Source organism: Pseudorasbora parva, chromosome 7, assembly GCF_024679245.1.
Source record: "Pseudorasbora parva isolate DD20220531a chromosome 7, ASM2467924v1, whole genome shotgun sequence".
NCBI classification, from domain to species: Eukaryota; Metazoa; Chordata; class Actinopteri; order Cypriniformes; family Gobionidae; genus Pseudorasbora; species Pseudorasbora parva.
Genome location: NC_090178.1, coordinates 1,479,290 through 1,502,764, shown reverse-complemented (window position 1 = coordinate 1,502,764; position 23,475 = coordinate 1,479,290). Strand labels below are relative to the sequence as shown.

At 45.3% G+C, this 23,475-nt stretch overlaps 1 protein-coding gene across 1 annotated transcript in view; it reads right to left on the bottom strand.

Annotated features, from left to right (window-relative positions):
* Positions 1 to 23,475, bottom strand: part of ext1a (exostosin glycosyltransferase 1a) — a 90,945-nt gene that overhangs the window by 6,492 nt on the left and 60,978 nt on the right. Inside the window, exons 3-8 of the mRNA XM_067447758.1 lie at positions 19,542 to 19,649; positions 17,407 to 17,526; positions 14,527 to 14,659; positions 8,899 to 9,017; positions 2,819 to 2,914; positions 2,642 to 2,731 (exon numbers count right to left, since the gene is read on the bottom strand). Coding sequence (XP_067303859.1) covers positions 2,642 to 2,731; positions 2,819 to 2,914; positions 8,899 to 9,017; positions 14,527 to 14,659; positions 17,407 to 17,526; positions 19,542 to 19,649 — 666 coding nt within the window. The remainder of the gene's footprint in view (positions 1 to 2,641; positions 2,732 to 2,818; positions 2,915 to 8,898; positions 9,018 to 14,526; positions 14,660 to 17,406; positions 17,527 to 19,541; positions 19,650 to 23,475) is intronic.

Here is a 23,475-nt window from a genome sequence, read left to right as displayed (position 1 = left end):
GAACCGTTTGTTGACTAAAGCTCCGCCCACAAGAACACACAGAATAGGGGGCGTGGTCTCGTTGCTCTCCCGTGTGGAGAAGAGCGCGCATTCAGCGCTTGCATCGCCCCGTTATGGTAAGAGGCGGGACTTTTCCGGGCAAAGTGCACTAAGCTGCTGTCCAATCACAACACGGGAAGCGCTGGCCCAATCAGAACTCGTTACGTGTTTCTGAAGGAGGGACTTCATAGAACAAGGAAATCATCAGGCCGTTTTTAGGACAGAGGAAACAGCGCTGGACAGATAAGACAACGGTGTGAAAAATACTGTGTTTTTACACGTGAAACATGAACTCATGTTATATTGCACACTGTAAACATAATCAAAGCTTCGAAAACACGCGAAGAGCGGGACCTTTAAGACCTTTACTAGACAAGTTAAAATTATTGTCTTGTTTTGGGGAAAAATAACTCAAAATGAAGAGAGTTTTTGCTTAAAATAAGATAAATAATCTGCCAATGGGGTGAGAAAAATAATCTTGTTTTCTGTTTGATTTAAAGCTCCACTGTGTGAGATTTCCCCATCTAGCGGTGTAAAGGTTTATGACCATCCAGTGAATATTAGTTTCTGATTTCGTTTTAACTCCTACGGTGGCCGATTTAGTCCAAGATTAACACGGCAATCCCCCTCTTCACATTCGACACGGTGCCATCGAGAGTTAAAACGCGAAAGGCGAAGCTTGAATTTACGGGTATGTCCCTCTTTGGCTACTGTACTTTCAAGATGGAGGGGCAAACATGGCGACCGGCATTCGGACCCCTCACCCGTATGTGTTTCCAATGGTATATTATAAACTTACGAGAATACTTTATTACGTGAAAGAAGTAAATATACATTAATGAGCACATTTATTTTTGAAAGAAATAAGAGTTTTTAGCTAAGAATAAACTAAAAAAATTACACAGTGTAGCTTTAAGATTATTTTTCTCACCCCATTGGCAGATTATTGATCTTATTTTAAGCAAAAACTCTCTTCATTTAGAGTTATTTTCCTCCAAAGCAAGACAATTACTTTCGCTTGTCTGGTAAATACTTCTTGTTTTAAGAATATAAGAAAAAAATTAAGAAAATTTTTACATTTTTTGCAGTGTAAGAGGTAAATATTCAGTGCCGTAAAATCCCTTATATAGGCAGTATTTATTTCTGTTTTTTCCTGATTCCTGATTGGTTGTAGCCAAAATCTAGCTAGCCTGGCTCCGCCCTCCTATGTACTTCCGCTCGATTTTCATTTTCCTTCAGTGCTCCGTCTGGGACTGCGGTGTAGTCTGAGGTTTTCTCCGAACAAATTTTAACCGGTCCAATCAGCGAACAGAGGGAGTGGCTGAGAACGATGACGCTGCTGTCGAGCGCTAGTTTGAGTTGTAGTTCAGTAATGGCGGCGGAGAAAGATGCGAACAAAACCATTCACTCCGTTGTGGCACAACTGGCGAATATCCAGAAGTTAAAGCCGGAGCAATAACAATCTTTGCTGGGGTTTTTGGTGCCCTCCTCCCCAACAGGGGGAATTCGGGAAAAGTTTGATTTCCAGATCGCTCCGTTAGTGAAGAAGGAGTTGCTGAAGCCCTATTCGGACGGTAACTATTTATGGTGGGGTCGAAAGGTATTGCCATCACTTACAGCGGCTAGTCAGTGATTTTACTGCCGTTCGTCTCCCACCACCTGCGTAAAAATCCCCGGCCGAGTTACCTAACGTTACTGCTTTTGACAAACACACGGTCGTGTGGTGATGTAATAGCTGTCCGAATCTACATCTCTGAGTTATCAAGAATATATCACTTCAAAATTCACTGTTTATAATCCTTTTTGACCACTGCAGGGCACCCTACGGTTGCGCTTTGCTGTTATTTGGATGCACTTATATTTCTTTCAAATGCTGGCGAGAGCAATTTACAAGAGCAATATATTTCTCCAGCACTCAACTTAAAAATTAAAAATAAAAGCACGTAAACATTTGAATTGGGCCGTTATTTATAGCAGCATTTATTATCATACATACCTAGCATATGATATTTTATTTACAGCATACAATCATGTTCCCGATCACAAAACTCTCTCCTCCACCGTGAATAAATCACAATCCGAATGCACGAGTTTAAGTTTTATCACTGAGGTGGCCGTCACATTTATTCTGACGGATTTCCATGTGAAAAGGACGGATGACAAATGTCACGACTAAACGTTAGCGATTGGTTATGGCAGATCCAATAGTTTTAAACTTCAACGGAGTTCCCGCAGAAGTAAACGCGTGTCAATGGAGAGTGGCCAGACTCTCTGTACAAATAAAACGTAAGACCAGTCTGTTTGAGGCAAGCAATTTGACTCAGCAACAACTCGGGTTGCAAACTAAAAATTGTTTCTAAATGCTCAAATCATGCATGGAGCAGCCAATGTGCATGTGCCATTTCTAAAGCAACCGGAGCTTCTAACGGCAGCTGCAGTGATGCAATCTGTGATTGGCTCTTTAATTTAGAAGGCGGGACTTCCTCCCATTTATAGTAATATGAGTGTGTCTCAGATAGGGGTATCCGAATTTGAAATCAGGCAGACAGGGATTTTCTTCTCCTTACACTTATTTACCTGTTAGTCGTAGCTCCTGACTCACCTCTGTGGTGGAGAGCACAGTGTCTTCATCCAGACTCAAGACTGCATCTGTTTTCATGGTGTCGTAGGGCAGGAATCGGCTGCTCATCACCTACACACGCAGTCAAACACGATCAAACCTCAAGAAAATCGGCGACTTTAGCGGGATAAACGATAAAGGCAGCAGCGAGAGACTCACCTTACTCTCGCCCTCGATGACGATGACTGGAACAGATGTGGCGGGCCAGCGGTGCTTCGCGGGGAGAGGCTTATCACAGTTCCACAGGACGATGATCTGACACAAAAATACTTAAATTATTAACTATTACTCCGCCAAACACGGAGTTTCCACTGACCATTCTCACTAGGGGTGGGAATCTTAAGGCACTTAATGATCCGATCCGATTCTGGGAGTAACGATCCGATCTGATTCCGATTCTGGGAGTAACGATCCGATCCGATTCTGGGAGTAACGATCCGATTTCGATTCTGGGAGTAACGATCCGATCCGATTCCGATTCTGGTAGTAACGATCCGATCCGATTCAGGGAGTAACGATCCGATCCGATTCAGGGAGTAACGATCCGATCCGATTCAGGGAGTAACGATCCGATCCGATTCTGAGAGTAACGATCCGATCTGATTCCCATTCAGGGAGTAACGATCCGATCCGATTCAGGGAGTAACGAATCCGATCCGATTCTGATTCTGGGGGTAACGATCCGATCCGATTCCGATTCTGGGGGTAACGATCCGATTCCGATTCTGGGAGTAACGATCCGATTCCGATTCTGGGAGTAACGATCCGATCCGATTCCGATTCTGGGAGTAACGATCCGATTCCGATTCTGGGAGTAACGATCCGATTCCGATTCTGGGAGTAACGATCTGATCTGATTCTGATTCTGGGAGTAACGAACTGATCTGATTCTGATTCTGGGAGAAACGATCCGATTCCGATTCTGGGAGTAACTATGTGATCCGATTCCGATTCTGGGAGTAACGATGTGATCCGATTCCGATTCTGGGAGTAACGATGTGATCCGATTCTGGGAGTAACGATCCGATTCTGGTTCTGGGAGTAACGATCCGATCCGATTCCGATTCTGGGAGTAACGATCTGATCTGATTCTGATTCTGGGAGTAACGATCTGATCTGATTCTGATTCTGGGAGTAACGATCCGATCCGATTCCGATTCTGGGAGTAATGATCTGATCTGATTCTGATTCTGGGAGTAACGATCTGATCTGATTCTGAGAGTAACGATCTGATCTGATTCTGGGAGTAACGATCTGATCTGATTCTGATTCTGGGAGTAACGATCCGATCCGATTCTGATTCTGGGAGTAACGATCCGATCCGATTCCGATTCTGGGAGTAACAATCTGATCTGATTCTGATTCTGGGAGTAACGATCCGATTCCGATTCTGGGAGTAACGATCTGATCTGATTCTGATTCTGGGAGTAACGATCCGATCCAATTCTGGGAGTAACGATCTGATCTGATTCTGATTCTGGGAGTAACGATCCGATCCGATTCTGATTCTGGGAGTAACGATCTGATCTGATTCCGATTCTGGGAGTAACGATCCGATCCGATCCGATTCCGATTCTGGGAGTAACGATCTGATCTGATTCTGATTCTGGGAGTAACGATCCGATCCGATTCTGGTTCTGGGAGTAACGATCCGATCCGATTCCGATTCTGGGAGTAACGATCTGATCTGATTCTGATTCTGGGAGTAACGATCCGATCTGATTCTGATTCTGGGAGTAACGATCTGATCTGATTCTGATTCTGGGAGTAACGATCCGATCCGATTCTGGTTCTGGGAGTAACGATCTGATTTGATTCTGATTCTGGGAGTAACGATCCGATCCGATTCCGATTCTGGGAGTAATGATCTGATCTGATTCTGATTCTGGGAGTAACGATCTGATCTGATTCTGAGAGTAACGATCTGATCTGATTCTGGGAGTAACGATCTGATCTGATTCTGATTCTGGGAGTAACGATCCGATCCGATTCTGATTCTGGGAGTAACGATCCGATCCGATTCCGATTCTGGGAGTAACAATCTGATCTGATTCTGATTCTGGGAGTAACGATCCGATTCCGATTCTGGGAGTAACGATCTGATCTGATTCTGATTCTGGGAGTAACGATCCGATCCAATTCTGGGAGTAACGATCTGATCTGATTCTGATTCTGGGAGTAACGATCCGATCCGATTCTGATTCTGGGAGTAACGATCTGATCTGATTCCGATTCTGGGAGTAACGATCCGATCCGATCCGATTCCGATTCTGGGAGTAACAATCTGATCTGATTCTGATTCTGGGAGTAACGATCCGATCCGATTCTGGTTCTGGGAGTAACGATCCGATCCGATTCCGATTCTGGGAGTAACGATCTGATCTGATTCTGATTCTGGGAGTAACGATCCGATCTGATTCTGATTCTGGGAGTAACGATCTGATCTGATTCTGATTCTGGGAGTAACGATCCGATCCGATTCTGGTTCTGGGAGTAACGATCCGATCCGATTCCGATTCTGGGAGTAACGATCTGATCTGATTCTGATTCTGGGAGTAACGATCTGATCTGATTCTGATTCTGGGAGTAACGATCCGATCTGATTCTGATTCTGGGAGTAACGATCTGATCTGATTCCGATTCTGGGAGTAACGATCTGATCTGATTCTGAGAGTAACGATCTGATCTGATTCTGGGAGTAACGATCTGATCTGATTCTGGGAGTAACGATCTGATCTGATTCTGAGAGTAACGATCCGATCCGATTCTGATTCTGGGAGTAACGATCCGATCCGATTCCGATTCTGGGAGTAACAATCTGATCTGATTCTGATTCTGGGAGTAACGGTCCGATTCCGATTCTGGGAGTAACGATCTGATCTGATTCTGATTCTGGGAGTAACGATCCGATCCAATTCTGGGAGTAACGATCTGATCTGATTCTGATTCTGGGAGTAACGATCCGATCCGATTCTGATTCTGGGAGTAACGATCTGATCTGATTCTGATTCTGGGAGTAACGATCCGATCCAATTCTGGGAGTAACGATCTGATCTGATTCTGGGAGTAACGATCCGATCCGATTCTGATTCTGGGAGTAACGATCTGATCCGATTCTGGTTCTGGGAGTAACGATCCGATCCGATTCTGATTCTGGGAGTAACGTTCTGATCCGATTCTGGTTCTGGGAGTAACGATCCGATCCGATTCTGATTCTGGGAGTAACGATCTGATCCGATTCTGGTTCTGGGAGTAACGATCCGATCCGATTCTGATTCTGGGAGTAACGATCTGATCCGATTCTGGTTCTGGGAGTAACGATCCGATCCGATTCCGATTCTGGGAGTAACGATCTGATCTGATTCTGATTCTGGGAGTAATGATCCGATCCGATTCTGGTTCTGGGAGTAACGATCCGATCCGATTCCGATTCTGGGAGTAACGATCTGATCTGATTCTGATTCTGGGAGTAACGATCCGATCTGATTCTGATTCTGGGAGTAACGATCTGATCTGATTCTGATTCTGGGAGTAACGATCCGATCCGATTCTGGTTCTGGGAGTAACGATCCGATCCGATTCCGATTCTGGGAGTAACGATCTGATCTGATTCTGATTCTGGGAGTAACGATCTGATCTGATTCTGATTCTGGGAGTAACGATCCGATCTGATTCTGATTCTGGGAGTAACGATCTGATCTGATTCCGATTCTGGGAGTAACGATATGATCTGATTCTGATTCTGGGAGTAACGATCTGATCTGATTCTGATTCTGGGAGTAACGATCTGATCTGATTCCGATTCTGGGAGTAACGATATGATCTGATTCTGATTCTGGGAGTAACGATCCGATCTGATTCTGATTCTGGGAGTAACGATCCGATCTGATTCTGATTCTGGGAGTAACGATCTGGTCTGATTCTGATTTTGGGAGTAGCGATCTGATCTGATTCCGATTCTGCTAGAAACGATCCGATTCCCGAAACGATTCTTAACACACTTTTTTGGTAACTAATTATCCTGCTGTGCAAATACATTAACTTTACATTTTAATCAAAATTGGAGTTACTATGCTTTTTGTTTATAGTTATAATATCTGTTTGGCAGTATTGCCATATTAAAAATGATTGTGAAGATTTCTTTCAATATTTTTACTTTATTAACAAAGTAATATCAGGATTAACAAGCTCTGAATGAAACATGGTTAAGCCATACAATTGCAAAGAACAATCATTAAGAATAAACAGATCTAAATTTACAACTAAGTGTGAATATTTTTCAGTTTCTTTAGAATATTTTAACAAGTCTTTAAACCCCAAAAAAGTTATTTCAAGTCAAATTTTATTTATATAGCACATTTGAAAGCAACAGAGTAAGCAGGTAAGCAGGTTGTAGAGTGTCCATTTTATCTTCAATTTTTTATTTTTTTTGAAAATAGTACAGATAATTAATTGGATTTCTTTTAAACACCATTCATTACAGGGCTCGACATTAAGCATGTTCATGTACTTGTCCTTCGGATAAGTAAATCGGTCATTCACTTGTCCGAGTAAAAAATGTGATTGTTTTTAAAGGGCATTTTACCCCTAATCTTATATTAAGATAAAAAATAAATTAAATTTGATCTTAAATTTGATCTATACATTCAATTAAAATAAGATACTATAGGGCTGTTACCAATCAAATTAAATAATTTACACTGAAAAATTACAACTGCATTAAATAATGTTATGAGATTTGTATTTTTTGGATAAATAAGACCTTTTAGAAAGTATGTTTAAACATGAAAATAAAACACCAGTAGGTGGCAGCCCGTGAGTCTTAACGAGTGAGTCATTGAGTCGATTCATCCAAACGATTCATTAAAACGGCTGATTACAGGAAATTCAAGATTGAGGCGGTCGTTTACAAACAGGTTATTGAATCTTTGACTCAACTGATTCATTCAAACACTGAATCATTCAGTAACACGCACTGTAAGACGCGTTATGGTTCTGCTGTCTGGAACTATTTTTGCTGCTAAAATGGAACAAAAAACCTTAATACTGCAACTAAAATGTAAGCAACTTAATGTTAATTTGTTTATGGAGCTTTCATATGAAATCAGTGTCATTTTCAGTCGTGATGGTATTCGGGAAAACACTCTTTTGGTTGAGTGATGTTGTTTAATTGTATCTTATGTTATAAATATAAAAACAACATTTTGAATGTTGAGCGCAGTTTCTCAGTGTGAGCGTCGCTCATGAGTTGGGGGTTTTCTTCTCGAGTGGCTGCGCGAGCTTCAACAGCGCGACTTTGTTACCGTCAGTTTAATAGATATGTGATTTTGTCTATATCGCGAATATAAGACGACCCCCCACTTTTCAGCCTATTTTTAGGACACAAAACCGCGTCTTATATTCAGGTATATACGGTATACTACTGCAAGCAATACTGACGTACAGTAGCCACTTCTGCCAGTCTTGCTGCTATGCAAAAATATAACCATGTTACTAGTTGTAGTGTACGTTTTACATATTAAATAAGTTAATATGTATCTATTCTTCTTCTATGCTTTTCCAGGGTACTTATTGTCTTGTATTATTGTCTCGTATATTGTCCTGAGCTACTGAACTTTATGTTTGTTGTGTAATGTTTCATGTTGCACCATGGTCCTGAGGAAACGCCATCTCGTTCCAATGTATACATGTATAAATAAAGTTGATTGATTGATTGATATAGAGGAATGACAATAAAGACGCACTTGACTTGACTTCAATTTTCCGTTATATGTGAGAAAACACTTCCAGACCAAAAACAAAATCTTCCGTGTTTCCACTGTTACACCATGTCCAAACTACACACGACGCGATGCCGCAACATGCAATAAAAGCTATCTTTTCCATGTTAATTTGAGTTTTTTGTCCTAACCAGCCGCAACAACGGCACACGATTAATCTATTTTAGAAACGTTTTTTAAGTTTGTGCATCGCGTCTGGTGTGGACAGACAAGTTGCTTTTTGCGGGAATCTTATCGCGCCGCGTTAAAGAACTTCCTATGCGAGGAAGACAACCGATAGCATGTAAGCAGATGCATATGAAAAATAACGTGATCATCATCATTATGTCTCATCTGTGTTTGATCATCTCTGAATCTGATCATTAATCAACATATAAATCTAATCTAGCTAATGTTAGTGAATGAGACGAGTATTAATAGTATTTCTAAATAATATTATAGTATGTAAATAACACTGACCTGAGCACAGTACTGTGATTTGGCCACAGCTACTAGCAACTTGAAAACCGGTTGAGACTGGGATACGAGAGGCGTGACTGCGTGAATGACGGCTGTGAATTTCTGCTGTGGTTTAATACCTGTGGAGAACAAGAGCAATATATTTATTCTAGACAATTTATATTATATTTAGTTTAGTTTGGGGTGTGGCTACTGTAGCAGATGGAGAGTTTGGGGAGTGGCTACTGTAGCAGGTGGAGAGTTTGGGGTGTGGCTACTGTAGCAGATGGAGAGTTTGGGGAGTGGCTACTGTAGCAGATGGAGAGTTTGGGGAGTGGCTACTGTAGCAGGTGGAGAGTTTGGGGTGTGGCTACTGTAGCAGATGGAGAGTTTGGGGTGTGGCTACTGTAGCAGATGGAGAGTTTGGGGAGTGGCTACTGTAGCAGATGGAGAGTTTGGGGTGTGGCTACTGTAGCAGATGGAGAGTTTGGGGAGTGGCTACTGTAGCAGACTGAGAGTTTGGGGTGTGGCTACTGTAGCAGATGGAGAGTTTGGGGTGTGGCTACTGTAACAGATGGAGAGTTTGGGGAGTGGCTACAGTGGCAGATGGAGAGTTTGGGGAGTGGCTACTGTAGCAGATCGAGAGTTTGGGGTGTGGCTACTGTAGCAGATGGAGAGTTTGGGGTGTGGCTACTGTAGCAGATGGAGAGTTTGGGGAGTGGCTACTGTAGCAGATGGAGAGTTTGGGGAGTGGCTACTGTAACAGATGGAGAGTTTGGGGAGTGGCTACTGTAACAGATGGAGAGTTTGGGGAGTGGCTACTGTAACAGATGGAGAGTTAGGGGAGTGGCTACTGTAGCAGATGGAGAGTTTGGGGAGTGGCTACTGTAGCAGATGGAGAGTTTGGGGTGTGGCTACTGTAGCAGATGGAGAGTTAGGGGAGTGGCTACTGTAGCAGATGGAGAGTTTGGGGAGTGGCTACTGTAGCAGATGGAGAGTTTGGGGTGTGGCTACTGTAGCAGATGGAGAGTTTGGGGAGTGGCTACTGTAGCAGACTGAGAGTTTGGGGTGTGGCTACTGTAGCAGATGGAGAGTTTGGGGTGTGGCTACTGTAACAGATGGAGAGTTTGGGGAGTGGCTACAGTGGCAGATGGAGAGTTTGGGGAGTGGCTACTGTAGCAGATCGAGAGTTTGGGGTGTGGCTACTGTAGCAGATGGAGAGTTTGGGGTGTGGCTACTGTAGCAGATGGAGAGTTTGGGGAGTGGCTACTGTAGCAGATGGAGAGTTTGGGGAGTGGCTACTGTAACAGATGGAGAGTTTGGGGAGTGGCTACTGTAACAGATGGAGAGTTTGGGGAGTGGCTACTGTAACAGATGGAGAGTTAGGGGAGTGGCTACTGTAGCAGATGGAGAGTTTGGGGAGTGGCTACTGTAGCAGATGGAGAGTTTGGGGTGTGGCTACTGTAGCAGATGGAGAGTTAGGGGAGTGGCTACTGTAGCAGATGGAGAGTTTGGGGAGTGGCTACTGTAGCAGATGGTGAGTTTGGGGTGTGGCTACTGTAGCAGATGGAGAGTTTGGGGAGTGGCTACTATAGCAGATGGAGAGTTTGGGGAGTGGCTACTGTAGCAGATGGAGAGTTTGGGGTGTGGCTACTGTAGCAGGTGGAGAGTTTGGGGTGTGGCTACTGTAACAGGTGGAGAGTTTGGGGTGTGGCTACTGTAGCAGATGGAGAGTTTGGGGAGTGGCTACTGTAGCAGGTGGAGAGTTTGGGGTGTGGCTACTGTAGCAGATGGAGAGTTTGGGGAGTGGCTACTGTAGCAGATGGAGAGTTTGGGGAGTGGCTACTGTAGCAGACTGAGAGTTTGGGGTGTGGCTACTGTAGCAGATGGAGAGTTTGGGGAGTGGCTACTGTAGCAGATGGAGAGTTTGGGGAGTGGCTACTGTAGCAGATGGAGAGTTTGGGGTGTGGCTACTGTAGCAGATGGAGAGTTTGGGGAGTGGCTACTGTAGCAGATGGAGAGTTTGGGGAGTGGCTACTGTAGCAGATGGAGAGCTTGGGGAGTGGCTACTGTAACAGATGGAGAGTTTGGGGAGTGGCTACTGTAGCAGATGGAGAGTTAGGGGAGTGGCTACTGTAGCAGATGGAGAGTTTGGGGAGTGGCTACTGTAGCAGATGGAGAGTTTGGGGTGTGGCTACTGTAGCAGATGGAGAGTTTGGGGAGTGGCTACTGTAGCAGATGGAGAGTTTGGGGAGTGGCTACTGTAGCAGATGGAGAGTTTGGGGTGTGGCTACTGTAGCAGGTGGAGAGTTTGGGGTGTGGCTACTGTAACAGGTGGAGAGTTTGGGGTGTGGCTACTGTAGCAGAGGGAGAGTTTGGGGAGTGGCTACTGTAGCAGGTAGAGAGTTTGGGGTGTGGCTACTGTAGCAGATGGAGAGTTTGGGGAGTGGCTACTGTAGCAGATGGAGAGTTTGGGGAGTGGCTACTGTAGCAGATGGAGAGTTTGGGGAGTGGCTACTGTAGCAGACTGAGAGTTTGGGGTGTGGCTACTGTAGCAGGTGGAGAGTTTGGGGTGTGGCTACTGTAGCAGATGGAGAGTTTGGGGTGTGGCTACTGTAGCAGGTGGAGAGTTTGGGGTGTGGCTACTGTAGCAGATGGAGAGTTTGGGGTGTGGCTACTATAGCAGACTGAGAGTTTGGGGTGTGGCTACTGTAGCAGGTGGAGAGTTTGGGGTGTGGCTACTGTAACAGGTGGAGAGTTTGGGGTGTGGCTACTGTAGCAGATGGAGAGTTTGGGGAGTGGCTACTGTAGCAGGTGGAGAGTTTGGGGTGTGGCTACTGTAGCAGATGGAGAGTTTGGGGTGTGGGGTGTGGCTACTGTAGCAGATGGAGAGTTTGGGGAGTGGCTACTGTAGCAGGTGGAGAGTTTGGGGTGTGGGGTGTGGCTACTGTAGCAGATGGAGAGTTTGGGGTGTGGCTACTGTAGCAGGTGGAGAGTTTGGGGTGTGGCTACTGTAGCAGATGGAGAGTTTGGGGTGTGGCTACTGTAGCAGGTGGAGAGTTTGGGGTGTGGCTACTGTAGCAGATGGAGAGTTTGGGGTGTGGCTACTATAGCAGGTGGAGAGTTTAGGGTGTGGCTACTGTAGCAGATGGAGAGTTTGGGGTGTGGCTACTGTAGCAGATGGAGAGTTTGGGGTGTGGCTACTGAAGCAGGTGGAGAGTTTGGGGTGTGGCTACTGTAGCAGATGGAGAGTTTGGGGAGTGGCTACTGTAGCAGGTGGAGAGTTTGGGGTGTGGCTACTGTAACAGATGGAGAGTTTGGGGTGTGGCTACTGTAGCAGATGGAGAGTTTGGGGAGTGGCTACTGTAGCAGATGGAGAGTTTGGGGAGTGGCTACTGTAGCAGATGGAGAGTTTGGGGAGTGGCTACTGTAGCAGATGGAGAGTTAGGGGAGTGGCTACTGTAGCAGATGGAGAGTTTGGGGTGTGGCTACTGTAGCAGATGGAGAGTTTGGGGAGTGGCTACTGTAGCAGATGGAGAGTTTGGGGAGTGGCTACTGTAGCAGATGGAGAGTTTGGGGAGTGGCTACTGTAGCAGATGGAGAGTTTGGGGTGTGGCTACTGTAGCAGATGGAGAGTTTGGGGAGTGGCTACTGTAGCAGGTGGAGAGTTTGGGGTGTGGCTACTGTAGCAGATGGAGAGTTTGGGGAGTGGCTACTGTAGCAGATGGAGAGTTTGGGGAGTGGCTACTGTAGCAGACTGAGAGTTTGGGGTGTGGCTACTGTAGCAGGTGGAGAGTTTGGGGTGTGGCTACTGTAGCAGATGGAGAGTTTGGGGAGTGGCTACTGTAGCAGATGGAGAGTTTGGGGTGTGGCTACTGTAGCAGATGGAGAGTTTGGGGTGTGGCTACTGTAGCAGATGGAGAGTTTGGGGAGTGGCTACTGTAGCAGATGGAGAGTTTGGGGAGTGGCTACTGTAGCAGATGGAGAGTTTGGGGAGTGGCTACTGTAGCAGATGGAGAGTTTGGGGAGTGGCTACTGTAGCAGATGGAGAGTTTGGGAGTGGCTACTGTAGCAGATGGAGAGTTTGGGGTGTGGCTACTGTAGCAGGTGGAGAGTTTGGGGTGTGGCTACTGTAGCAGGTGGAGAGTTTGGGGTGTGGCTACTGTAGCAGATGGAGAGTTTGGGGTGTGGCTACTGTAGCAGATGGAGAGTTTGGGGAGTGGCTACTGTAGCAGATGGAGAGTTTGGGGTGTGGTTACTGTAGCAGGTGGAGAGTTTGGGGTGTGGGTACTGTAGCAGATGGAGAGTTTGGGGTGTGGCTACTGTAGCAGGTGGAGAGTTTGGGGTGTGGCTACTATAGCAGGTGGAGAGTTTAGGGTGTGGCTACTGTAGCAGATGGAGAGTTTGGGGTGTGGCTACTGTAGCAGATGGAGAGTTTGGGGTGTGGCTACTGTAGCAGGTGGAGAGTTTGGGGAGTGGCTACTGTAGCAGATGGAGAGTTTGGGGAGTGGCTACTGTAGCAGATTGAGAGTTTGGGGAGTGGCTACTGTAGCAGATGGAGAGTTTGGGGAGTGGCTACTGTAGCAGACTGAGAGTTTGGGGTGTGGCTACTGTAGCAGGTGGAGAGTTTGGGGTGTGGCTACTGTAGCAGATGGAGAGTTTGGGGAGTGGCTACTGTAGGAGATGGAGAGTTTGGGGTGTGGCTACTGTAGCAGATGGAGAGTTTGGGGTGTGGCTACTGTAGCAGATGGAGAGTTTGGGGAGTGGCTACTGTAGCAGATGGAGAGTTTGGGGAGTGGCTACTGTAGCAGATGGAGAGTTTGGGGAGTGGCTACTGTAGCAGATGGAGAGTTTGGGAGTGGCTACTGTAGCAGATGGAGAGTTTGGGGTGTGGCTACTGTAGCAGGTGGAGAGTTTGGGGTGTGGCTACTGTAGCAGGTGGAGAGTTTGGGGTGTGGCTACTGTAGCAGATGGAGAGTTTGGGGTGTGGCTACTGTAGCAGATGGAGAGTTTGGGGAGTGGCTACTGTAGCAGATGGAGAGTTTGGGGTGTGGTTACTGTAGCAGGTGGAGAGTTTGGGGTGTGGCTACTGTAGCAGATGGAGAGTTTGGGGTGCGGCTACTGTAGCAGGTGGAGAGTTTGGGGTGCGGGTACTGTAGCAGATGGAGAGTTTGGGGTGTGGCTACTGTAGCAGGTGGAGAGTTTGGGGTGTGGCTACTATAGCAGGTGGAGAGTTTAGGGAGTGGCTACTGTAGCAGATGGAGAGTTTGGGGAGTGGCTACTGTAGCAGATGGAGAGTTTGGGGAGTGGCTACTGTAGCAGATGGAGAGTTTGGGGAGTGGCTACTGTAGCAGATGGAGAGTTTGGGGAGTGGCTACTGTAACAGATGGAGAGTTTGGGGAGTGGCTACTGTAACAGATGGAGAGTTTGGGGAGTGGCTACTGTAGCAGATGGAGAGTTAGGGGAGTGGCTACTGTAGCAGATGGAGAGTTTGGGGAGTGGCTACTGTAGCAGATGGAGAGTTTGGGGTGTGGCTACTGTAGCAGATGGAGAGTTTGGGGTGTGGCTACTGTAGCAGGTGGAGAGTTTGGGGTGTGGCTACTGTAGCAGGTGGAGAGTTTGGGGTGTGGCTAGTGATGCATCACTTACCGAGTACGGCGTAGAAGAAGGGGAAGTCGCCCAGATAGGTGGAGTATTGTGGCAGGGTGAAGAGTCCTCCCGGCAGCCGGTTCCACATCAGCATGCTGCGGCCGTTGTGCTGCAAAACACGGTCCTGGATGATCTGGAAGAGGACATCCAGAAAGAGTTTGGAAAGTTACAAGATGTTCTGATACAATTTTCTGAGCCCTTTAATAACGTCTCTGAATCACTGCAGTTCATTGGAGCTATTACACAGTGTTCAACCAGATGAGATGTGATAAGATTCCAGCGACAAGCAATTTTTGTCCATTTTGTTCAATTTTTGACAAAGAAATTGTCCAAGTCAGATGCGACAAAATCATTCAAAAATCACAGCCAATTAGAAGAGTGTGTGGGCGGAGTCTCTCTGCAAGCGCATTGCACTCGCAACTTAATTAATAATCGCATAATAAATAAATATATAAATTAAACATCACTGAAAGTACATACTGAGTCACTGATACAGTATTTGTCATATAATACACTTGTTTGTTCACAGTTCTTGTTTACTTAAATTTATTTTCAAGATCTGAGGTCAATTCATTTTTAGCTGTCAATGCACACTTTAGAATCTCAATGGAAGAAGAAGGTCGTACTCTTTTATGAGAACTGGGAATTCTTGTCCTCTTGTCACTTATTGTTTTTTGCCTACTATATAGTAGGGAAGTATGCGATTTTGTAAGACAATCATTTACAAGGCTAAAATTCCATGAGCATTTAAAAAGCCTAACTTTCATTAAGATGAGGCCAGCTGAACCAAAGCCAAAGCCATGTTTATTCGGACACTTATTAATGCTTGTCCAAAAATAACAAAAACTACGACTTTATTCAGCATTGGCTTCTCTTCCACGTTTGTTTTTAATCCTCAAATAAAGATTCAAACGGTTATGAATCAGCGAATTGATTCATGATTCAGATCGCTTTAAGATTCATAACGTTTGAATCTTTATTTGAGGATTGAACACAAACGCGGAAGAGAAGCCAATGCTGAATAAAGTCGTAGTTTTTGTTATTTTTGGACCCAAATGTATTTTGGATGCTTCAAGAGACTCTAATTAACCCACTGATGTCTCATATGGACTACTGTGATGATGTTTTTATTCCCTTTCTGGACATGGACAGTATAGTGTGCATACACTTGCATACGCTCTCGGACTAAATATAAAATATCTTAAACTGTGTGTGAAGATGAACGGAGGTCTTATGGGTGTGGAGCGACATTAGGGAGACGAGTTAATGACATAATTTTCATTTTTGGCTGAACTAACCCTTTAACAAGGCAAAAATTTCACGAGCGTTTAAAAAGCCTTTCATAAACATGAGGCCAGCTGAACCAAAGCCAAAGCCATGTTTATTCGGACACATATTAATGCTTGGCACAACAGATCCAACCCTCCAAGACCTGACCCGGGTGTCCTCTTACACACCCACAGCAATCCAGCACATCTCAGAGCTTAAACACTTCCTCTGGGGAGAAGCGTGCGAAACCAGAGCCTGAGACCGGCCAGATGGAGCTCCGCTTTCATTCAGGAATAGCTCCTGACATGAATGATTGCATGCAATTCATTCTAGGAGGGTAAAATAATTTGTGCAAAAACACTGAATAATTATATTAAAGGGTTAGTTCACCCAAAAATTTAAATGTGATTTTTATCTGACCCCCAGTGCATCCAACATGTAGGTGTGTGTGTTTCTTCAGGAGAACACAAATGAAGATTTTTAACTCAACCGTTGCTGTGTGCCGGTCATAATGATGTGAATGGGTAACAATTGGGAACACTAGATGAGATTCGTCTGATATGAGGTAAAAAAAATTACACAAATACTGTTGTGTTTCTCTCAGAAAGCGATCGGTTCGTGTCTTAAGACATCAGTGTGTCGTCAGGAGCAGCAGGGTGTGTGTGTGTGTGTTGTCTAAGCGTGTTTTTTTGTTTGTTTGTTTTGCTCTCATAGAATTGTTCCCCATTCACATCATTATGACCGGCACACAGCAACGGTTGAGTTAAAAATCTTCATTTGTGTTCTCCTGAAGAAACACACACTGTTGAGGCTATCCTGTAAGCCTCGGCATGGATGGCCTCAACAACAGTAAGAACCGTGTGTTCCCCGCCATCCACACCTTGTCTAACTAAATTACCACACCTGTAAATATACTCAACTCTCAGTGAAGTGCCACGCCTAGTGCAATGCTCCCTCTAGTGGCTAAAATAGGAAAATAAAATTAACCTGTCTTAAAGTGAGTATAAATGGCTCCTACAAACACACCTACATGTTGGATACACTGGGGGTCAGCAGATCAACATCACAGGCTCATTTTTGGCTGAACTATGCCTTTAAGCCTATTTTTGAATTGTGCCATTATGTGTGTGTGTGTGGGGGGTTAATTCTCATTATAGTATTTAATATTAAATATTTATACATCATGAGCATTTATTGCATTTATGCTACTAAATTAATCATGTACCTGGATGATTCTCATTATAGTATTTTCATTAAGTTGCAAACCCATAATTACATCTGCATTACAGTAATGAGAACTGTGAAAATGTGTTCAGTGATCCAAGATTCAAATAAAGATTCAAACCGTTATGAGTCAGCGAATCGATTCATGATTCGGATCGCCAATGTCTCGTGATTTCAGCAGTTTGACACACGATCCGAATCATGAATCGATTCGCTGATTCAGAACCGTTTGAATCTTTATTTGAGGATTGAACACGAACGTGGAAGAGAAGCCAATGCTGAATAAAGTCGTAGTTTTTGTTATTTTTGGACCTTCAGACATTTCATTTTTGGGTGAACTAACCCTTTAATGGCCTTGTGTCTTGAACGCATTGATCAGCTGCTTACCTCCAATGTAGTGAGCACAATTTTCTCCACCGAGGAGAAGTACGCTTCCCACAGGAACTGCGTCTGCTGCCGGAGAGACAGAATGCGGTCCTGATGGATGGAGCGAACCGTCGATGGAATCTGTGAGGAGAAGGTGCGGTGTGATCATGTTTTGTCTACCTTTCCAATCAAAGGCACAGTTTTAAAAAATAGGGAGCAGATGGAGAAGGTGGAGACAGGAGAAGATAGAGGAGATGGAGACAGAGGAAAAGATGGAGACAGGAGCAAATGGAAACAGGGGAGAAGATGGAGACAGGAGAAGATGGAGGAGGTGGAGACAGGAGAAGATGGAGGAGATGGAGACAGAGGAAAAGATGGAGACAGGAGGAGATGGAGGAGATGGAGACAGAGGAAAATATGGAGACATGAGTGGATGGAGACAGGATAAGATGGAGGAGATGGAGACAGGAGAAGATGGAGACAGGAGCAGATGGAGGAGAAGATGGAGACAGGATAAGATGGAGGAGCAGATGGAGAAGATGGAGACAGGAGAAGATGGAGACAGGAGAAGATGGAGACAGGAGAAGATGGAGGGGAAGATGGAGCATAAGGAGACAGGAGCAGATGGAGACAGGAGGAGTTGGAGCAGATGGAGGAGGAGATGGAGCAGATGGAGAAGATGGAGACAGGAGCAAATGGAGAACATGAACGCAGGACCAGATGGAGAAGATGGAGACAGGAGCAAATGGAGAAGATAAAGACAGGGGCAGAAGGAGAAGGTGGAGACAGGAACAGATGGAGAAGATGGAGACAGGAGCAGATGGAGAAGATGGAGACAGGAGCAGAAGGAGAAGATGAAGACGAAGCAGATGGAGAAGATGAAGACGAAGCAGATGGAAACAGGAGCAGAAGGAGATGATGGAGACAGGAGCAGAAGGAGAAGGCGAAGACAGGAGCAGATGGAGACAGGAGCAGAAGGAGAAGGCGAAGACAGGAGCAGATGGAGACAGGAGCAGATGGAGACAGGAGCAGAAGGAGAAGGCGAAGACAGGAGCAGATGGAGACAGGAGCAGATGGAGACAGGAGCAGAAGGAGAAGGCGAAGACAGGAGCAGATGGAGACAGGAGCAGAAGGAGAAGGCGAAGACAGGAGCAGATGGAGACAGGAGCAGATGGAGACAGAAGCAGACAGAGATGATGGAGACAGGAGCAGAAGGAGAGGGCGAAGACAGGAGCAAATGGAGACAGGAGCAGAAGGAGAAGGCGAAGACAGGAGCAGAAGGAGACAGGAGCAGATGGAGACAGAAGCAGACAGAAAAGATGGAGACAGGAGCAGATGGAGGAGGAGATGGAGCAGTTTTAGAAGATGGCGACAGTAGCAAAAGGAGAACATGAACGCAGGACCAGATGGCGAAGATGGAGACAGGAGCAAATGGAGAAGATGAAGACAGGGGCAGAAGGAGAAGGTGGAGACAGGAGCAAATGGAGAAGATGAAGACAGGGGCAGAAGGAGAAGGTGGAGACAGGAGCAGATGGAAAAGATGGAGACAGGAGCAGATGGAGAGCATGAACGCAGGACCAGATGGAGAAGATGGAGACAGGAGCAAATGGAGAAGATGAAGACAGGGGCAGAAGGAGACAGGAGCAGAAGGAGAAGATGGAGACAGGAGCAGATGGAGACAGGAGCAGAAGGAGAAGATGGACAAGATGGAGACAGGAGAAGATGGAGACAGGAGCAGAAGGAGAAGGTGGAGACAGGAGCAGAAGGAGAAGGTGGAGACAGGAGCAGATGGAGAAGATGGAGACAGGAGCAGATGGAGACAGGAGCAGAAGGAGAAGATGGAGACAGGAGCAGATGGAGAAGATGGAGACAGGAGCAGATGGAGACAGGAGCAGAAGGAGAAGATGGAGACGAAGCAGATGGAGAATATGGAGACGGGAGCAGATGGAGACCGGAGCAGAAGGAGAAGATGGAGAAGATGGAGACAGGAGAAGATGGAGACAGGAGCAGAAGGAGATGATGGAGACAGGAGCAGAAGGAGATGATGGAGACAGGAGCAGATGGAGCAGATGGAGCAGATGGAGACAGGAGCAGATGGAGCAGATGGAGACAGGAGCAGATGGAGCAGATGGATACAGGAGCAGTGTCAGTCGTACCTGCAGGAGAAGTTTCTCGTCCCCAATGACAGCAGCCGTACGCCAGTCGATGATCTCTGAGAAGGGAAGCTCCCAACCGTTACTGAGCATGACGGGTACACAAGCGGCCTGCACACACACACACACACACACACACACACACACACAGGCAAGTTAAAACAGGCTGAAGAAAAATAAAGCAAGCGTCATGAAAATGTTATTAGCATCTTGGAATGTAAAGTCTGAAAGCAGCAGAAGCTGAGACTGAAGAATCATGGCTGGTCAGATCAGTCGTGTCTGTTAGATTAGCCAGATTAGATCTGCTGCCGCTCTGGCGAGTCTGGGTTTCTAGGCTAGTAATATGCTGCCTTCACGTGTTATCAGAATTATCGTAAATAAGAGAGAATTAAAATAAAAAGAGTTTGAGGTAAAAATTGCACAAACTACCTCTGATGTCATGTTTAGCACTGGGAAGTTCGGGAATAATTTTGATCCCCAAGTTCCCGAGATGGGCGTGGCTTAACCATTCAAAATGGCAGATGGGGGACGAATTTCTGCAGTGGCAGGTGTTTTATTAGTTTTTTTCCACAACAATTTCATTGTCTTGTTGTTAAAGTACTACATATTTACATAAATTAATAATCATTTGAAGCATATTGTGTATTTTTAGCTGAGCTTTAGCTGATGACGGACAGATGATCAACAGAAACTGACCAATGAGATCATCAGGGCGGGCTTTAGCCGATGATGGACAGATGATCAACAGAAACTGACCAATGAGATCATCAGGGCGGGCTTTAGCCGATGATGGACAGATGATCTACAGAAACTGACCAATGAGATCATCAGGGCGGGCTTTAGCTGATGACGGACAGATGATCAACAGAAACTGACCAATGAGATCATCAGGGCGGGCTTTAGCCGATGATGGACAGATGATTAACAGAAACTGACCAATGAGATCATCAGGGCGGGCTTTAGATGATGACGGACAGATGATCAACAGAAACTGACCAATGAGATCATCAGGGCGGGCTTTAGACGATGACGGACAGATGATCAACAGAAACTGACCAATGAGATCATCAGGGCGGGCTTTAGCCGATGATGGACAGATGATCAACAGAAACTGACCAATGAGATCATCAGGGCGGGCTTTAGCCGATGATGGACAGATGATCAACAGAAACTGACCAATGAGATCATCAGGGCGGGCTTTAGCCGATGACGGACAGATGATCAACAGAAACTGACCAATGAGATCATCAGGGCGGGCTTTAGACGATGACGGACAGATGATCAACAGAAACTGACCAATGAGATCATCAGGGCGGGCTTTAGACGATGACGGACAGATGATCAACAGACACTGACCAATGAGATCATCAGGGCGGGCTTTAGCCGATGACGGACAGATGATCAACAGAAACTGACCAATGAGATCATCAGGGCGGGCTTTAGATGATGACGGACAGATGATCAACGGAAACTGACCAATGAGATCATCAGGGCGGGCTTTAGCCGATGACGGACAGATGATCAACAGAAACTGACCAATGAGATCATCAGGGCGGGCTTTAGATGATGACGGACAGATGATCAACGGAAACTGACCAATGAGATCATCAGGGCGGGCTTTAGCCGATGACGGACAGATGATCAACAGAAACTGACCAATGAGATCATCAGGGCGGGCTTTAGCCGATGACGGACAGATGATCAACAGAAACTGACCAATGAGATCATCAGGGCGGGCTTTAGACGATGACGGACAGATGATCAACAGAAACTGACCAATGAGATCATCAGGGCGGGCTTTAGACGATGACGGACAGATGATCAACGGAAACTGACCAATGAGATCATCAGGGCGGGCTTTAGACGATGACGGACAGATGATCAACAGTAACTGACCAATGAGATCATCAGGGCGGGCTTTAGACGATGATGGACAGACGATCAACAGTAACTGACCAATGAGATCATCAGGGCGGGCTTTAGACGATGATGGACAGATGATCAACAGAAACTGACCAATGAGATCATCAGGGCGGGCTTTAGACGATGATGGACAGACGATCAACAGTAACTGACCAATGAGATCATCAGGGCGGGCTTTAGACGATGATGGACAGATGATCAACAGAAACTGACCAATGAGATCATCAGGGCGGGCTTTAGACGATGATGGACAGATGATCAACAGAAACTGACCAATGAGATCATCAGGGTGGGATTTATACGATGACGGACAGATGATCAACAGACACTGACCAATGAGATCATCAGGGCGGGCTTTAGCTGATGACGGACAGATGATCAACAGAAACTGACCAATGAGATCATCAGGGTGGGCTTTAGCCGATGACGGACAGATGATCAACAGAAACTGACCAATGAGATCATCAGGGCGGGCTTTAGCCAATGACGGACAGATGATCAACAGAAACTGACCAATGAGATCATCAGGGCGGGCTTTAGACGATGACGGACAGATGATCAACAGTAACTGACCAATGAGATCATCAGGGCGGGCTTTAGACGATGACGGACAGATGATCAACAGTAACTGACCAATGAGATCATCAGGGCGGGCTTTAGCCGATGACGGACAGATGATCAACAGAAACTGACCAATGAGATCATCAGGGCGGGCTTTAGCCGATGACGGACAGATTAACAGATTAACGTAATCATCACGTCATCAAAGGGGCTTTGCATCACCTTCACTATTTCTCTCAGAAATGATGATCATGTTGGGTAAGTGCTCTGTGTATCATTAAATTCTTTTATTTTTTTACAACACCGGCAAAGATCGTTTATTCCAGCGCGTTTATTCCAAGTTTTTACAACAAAACCCGCCAACTACTAGTCCTAAACAATAGCTTCTCGGGGGGTTCTCTGGGGAAAAAATGGTCTTTGAGGGTAAAATGTGTGTTATTTTGGCAAGGTTGCTGCTAAAATTCGCACTCATGGGTCTATATATCCCATAATAGTCGCTTCAACCCGCGGACATAGAATACAACCTGCGGGAAAAAACGCGGACTTGGCAACACAGTGCAGTTGAGTTCTGTTGACATTTGACGACTAACGTTATGCGTCGCTCCGCTGCTCTGATTGGTTGTAGGTCTGACCAATCGAGGTCTTTACTGGTTGGGTTGAAACACGCCCCATAATCACAGCCCAATGAGCATCAGACTCATATTCTGACTGGAGCTGAGGATGAGCACGGCAGGCTAGCCTAATATATCTGAGGAATAAAAGGTTCAAAAGAACTGCATTTATTTAAAATAAAAAACATTTTCAAATCATATAAATCTCCTTTACTATCAATTTTTATCAATTTAACACATCCTTGCTGAATAAAATGAATGATTTATTTCAAAAAAAGAAAGAAAGAAAAAAGTCTGACCAGTAGAGTGTATTGTTGCTACAAAAGATTTCTATTTTTAAAACATTTGCTTCTTTTTTTATTTTTATGTTTTTAACTTTTTATTCATCAAAGTTTTATAAAAAGTTTCACAGGTTATGAGCATATATTAGTGAGCAGAACTGTGTCCAACACTCGTAATGAATCCTCATCTGAGAATGATTTCTGAAGGATCATGATCACTGAAGACTGGAGGAACCATCCTGAACATTCAGCTCTGAGCACAGAAATAAATCAGCATTTAAAGGAGAATACACTGAAAAACAATTATTTTAAATCATAATAATAGATCACAATATTACATTTTTTTCTGTATTTTTGATCAGATAAATGCAGGCTTGATGAGCAGAAGAAACTTCTCTCAAAAACATTACAGATAGTGATGTCCAAACGTTTGGCCTGTAGTGTGTGTCAGAGATCACGGGGCGATTCTGTAATCAGGTCAGCCCGTAATGCTGGATATCTTAAGATAACCCAGCATTATGGAATTTATTTTCAGAAGTATATATTTCATCCTTTACTTCA